Source organism: Rhea pennata, chromosome 1, assembly GCF_028389875.1.
Source record: "Rhea pennata isolate bPtePen1 chromosome 1, bPtePen1.pri, whole genome shotgun sequence".
Taxonomy (NCBI): domain Eukaryota; kingdom Metazoa; phylum Chordata; class Aves; order Rheiformes; family Rheidae; genus Rhea; species Rhea pennata.
The window spans coordinates 215,996,250-215,999,258 of record NC_084663.1 but is presented as its reverse complement, the minus strand read 5'-3'; the positions used below and the strand labels follow the sequence as shown (position 1 = coordinate 215,999,258).

The following is a 3,009-nucleotide window of genomic DNA, read 5'->3' as shown; positions in this document are numbered from 1 at the left end:
CCCTGGTCTCTGCTCACCCCTGGTCCCTGCTCATCCCCCCAGTCCCTGCTCATCCCCCAGTCCCTGCTCATCCCCCAGTCCCTGTTCATCCCCCTGGTCCCTGCTCATCCCCCCAGTCCCTGCTCATTGCCCAGTCCCTGCTCATCCCCCAGTCCTTGCTCATCCTCCAGTCCCTGTTCATCCCCCTGGTCTCTGCTCACCCCTGGTCCCTGCTCATCCCCCTGGTCTCTGCTCACTCCAGGTGCCTGCAGGGCACTCAGGGCTGCTGTATGGCTACGGGACAGATGCGGTTCTCACTGCCTGCCAGGGCAGAGGGTGCCGGACACAAGAGTGCTCGGCCAGTGACTTTCGGGCATTTCTGCTGCCCTGGGCACAGGAGCCTGGGCAGGTGGTGCAGGCTGGCTGCAGCGCCAGGCCGGGCTGGCAGACAGCTGGCTCCTCCCTGCCCCGCTCTGCTGGGAGCCGCAGGAAACCCTCCGGATGCCTCCCCGTCCCTGAGCAATATTTTTATTACCCTACTGTATTTGCCAGGGAAATGCATGCAGCGAAAGCAGCGGGCACAGCCTCCCGCCGGGCCCCGGGCCCCCCCCCCCGAGCTTCTCCAAGGGGCTGGGGGCCAGAGCCGGCCTTGCCTCCAAGCGCCGCTGCTGGAGCCACAGGGTCGGAGGTGCCGGCACGAGGCCAGGCCCCGCCAGGTTTCTCTGGACACGTTTTTGGCATTTCCGAGAGCTTCCCGGAGTAGCACACAGGGGTTTGCGGGAAGCATCAGGGGCCTCCTGCTGCCATCAGGGCACCGGCTGCCAGGAGCAGCCCCCAGAGGCTGGGGGGGGCCCCCGGGCTGCTCCTGCCTGGGGACACCAGAGCAGGGGGGTTAGTGACTGCCGGGAGGGCACCGAGGGGGAATTCCCAGGGAAGTCGGGCCAGCAGCCGCTCCCTTACCTGCGCTGAACACGCACGGCCGCGTCTTGCATCTTTTCTCTGCCAAGGAAAGCAGCAATGTGCATGGAGCTGTGGTGCAACGGGCCCTGTGCTCTGCCCTCGTGCAGCTGCACATGGCAGGGAAGCTGCACCGCGCTGCACCATGCTGTACTGCGCTGCAGCACGCTGCACTGCACTGCGTTGCACTGCATCATGCTGCACCGTGCTGCAAAATGCTGCACCACGCTGCGCCGTGCTGCACTGCACTACCTCGTGCTGCACCATGCTGTGCTGCTCTGCATCATGCTGCACTGCACTGCATTGCACTGCATCGTGCTGCATCATGATGCACCACACTGCACTGTTCTGCATCATGCTACACCATGCTGCATCATGCTGTGCTGCGCTGTACCGCGCTGCACTGCGATGTACCATGCTGCACCACATTGCACCCCGCTGCACTGTGCTTCACTGCACTGCACTGAGATGCGCTGCAATGCACTGTGTTGTGCCACGCTGTGCAGTGCTGCACCGCGCTGCACCGCACCAGCCAGGCCCCGCAGACACCTCACCTTGCACGAACTCGCAGTTGTAGGAGCTGTGCAAGCCCTTGGAGCGGAGCTCGATGAGCACCTGGCTGCCGGCGCGGGCCACGCTGGCGACCTCGAATCTCTCGGAGGGCGGGATGAGGACCTCGTCCTCGTCGGGGAAGAAGGAGAAGTTCCTGATGGCGACGCCGTAGCAGGTCTCCACGGAGAAGAAGGTGTCGTGGCCGAAGCGCCAGGCGCTGGCGTTCTTCAGCGACGAGGAGGCGAAGTGGCCGAAGCGGACGGCGCGGCGCGGCGTGGCGGCGAAGCGGACGCCGCTGACGCCGCGGTAGACCCTGCGGCAGCGCCGGGGCTGGGCGCCGCGCAGCGCCTGCACCCCCCTGCTCAGGAGGAAGTGCAGGGTCTTGAAGTGGAAGCGGTCGAGGTAGTGGCGGCCGGAGCGGCCGGCCTCCCGCACGGCCGCGTTGAAGGCGCCGTGCAGCGGGCTCTGCATGGTGTACGCCAGGATGGCCGTCTCCTGCTCCGGCGTGAGGCCCCGCGGCCGGGGCGCCGCGTGCCGCCGCTCGCCCCACCGCCCCGCGGCGCTGGCCCACGCCGCCGCGTACACGGGGTTGACGGCCATCTCGGAGCGGTTCAGCTCCGCCAGCTCGGCCTCCATGGCGCCGGCGCAGCCCCGGTACTCGTCGTCGAAGGCGTCGGGGGCCATGTCCAGCGGCACCTCCTTCACGGGGAAGAGGTGCCGGCGGCGCGGGGCTGCGCCGGCCCCCGGGAGCCCCGGCGGCGGTGGCAGCAGCGGCAGCAGCAGCAGCAGCAGCAGCAGCGGCACCGGGCGCCCCATCGCCTGGGGGGCTCCCGGCTCCCGGCGCGGCGCCGGGCCGGCGGGACATGTGAGAAGCGCCTGCGCTTTCTTTTTATAGCAGCCTCGCGCAGGCTTTGCTCAGCCCCAGACCCACCCCCGGCCCGGGCCTGTTCCTCCCACGCTATTAATACCCCGGCCCCCACGACCGCCGGGAACAGCTCCCGCTGCCCTGCGGCCTCGCGCCCGATCCCCCCGCCGAGAAACGGCCCTCGCCCTCGTGCAAACGCTCCCGGCCTCGGAGCGGGGACGCGGCGGCTCTGCACGTCCGGCACCGCCGCCTCGGGTCCGTCACGCCGCTGAGCACGGGCACGGCGTGACACCAGTGTCAGCAGCGGTCCGAGCTCATGCTGGCAGCGGGGGGGCCCTGCGGGAGGCAGCCCCGGCGCAGAGCCCGCGGGGATGGGGAGGCTGGAGCCAGCGCTGGGGGGGGCTGTCCGGGATCCGCTGGGACCACGGGCTCCTTGGTCCCAGCCCCAGTGATCAACACGTGTCCAGGGTGAGAACCAGTCAGCGCTGAGCAGCTCTACGCACACGACACGCGTGACACACGACAGACGCCGGGCAGCCCTGAACTGCTGGCGCTGAACGACTCACAAGTACAGCAAAGCTGGAAAGCGGTGCAGAGAGCAGGAACTGGAGCAGAGCTAGAAATAGCACGAATCTGCGCGAGCCCGACGGTTGTGC

At 68.5% G+C, this 3,009-nt stretch overlaps 1 protein-coding gene across 1 annotated transcript; it reads right to left on the bottom strand.

Annotated features, from left to right (window-relative positions):
- Positions 1 to 498: 498 nt before the first annotated feature.
- Positions 499 to 2,304, bottom strand: ART1 (ADP-ribosyltransferase 1). Its single transcript, XM_062587360.1, has 3 exons — positions 1,491 to 2,304; positions 940 to 978; positions 499 to 848 (listed from the first exon to the last, which is right to left on the bottom strand). The coding sequence occupies exons 1-3, from the start codon at positions 2,302 to 2,304 to the stop codon at positions 766 to 768; spliced, it is 936 nt and encodes a 311-aa protein (XP_062443344.1). The 3' UTR covers positions 499 to 765.
- Positions 2,305 to 3,009: the final 705 nt, after the last annotated feature.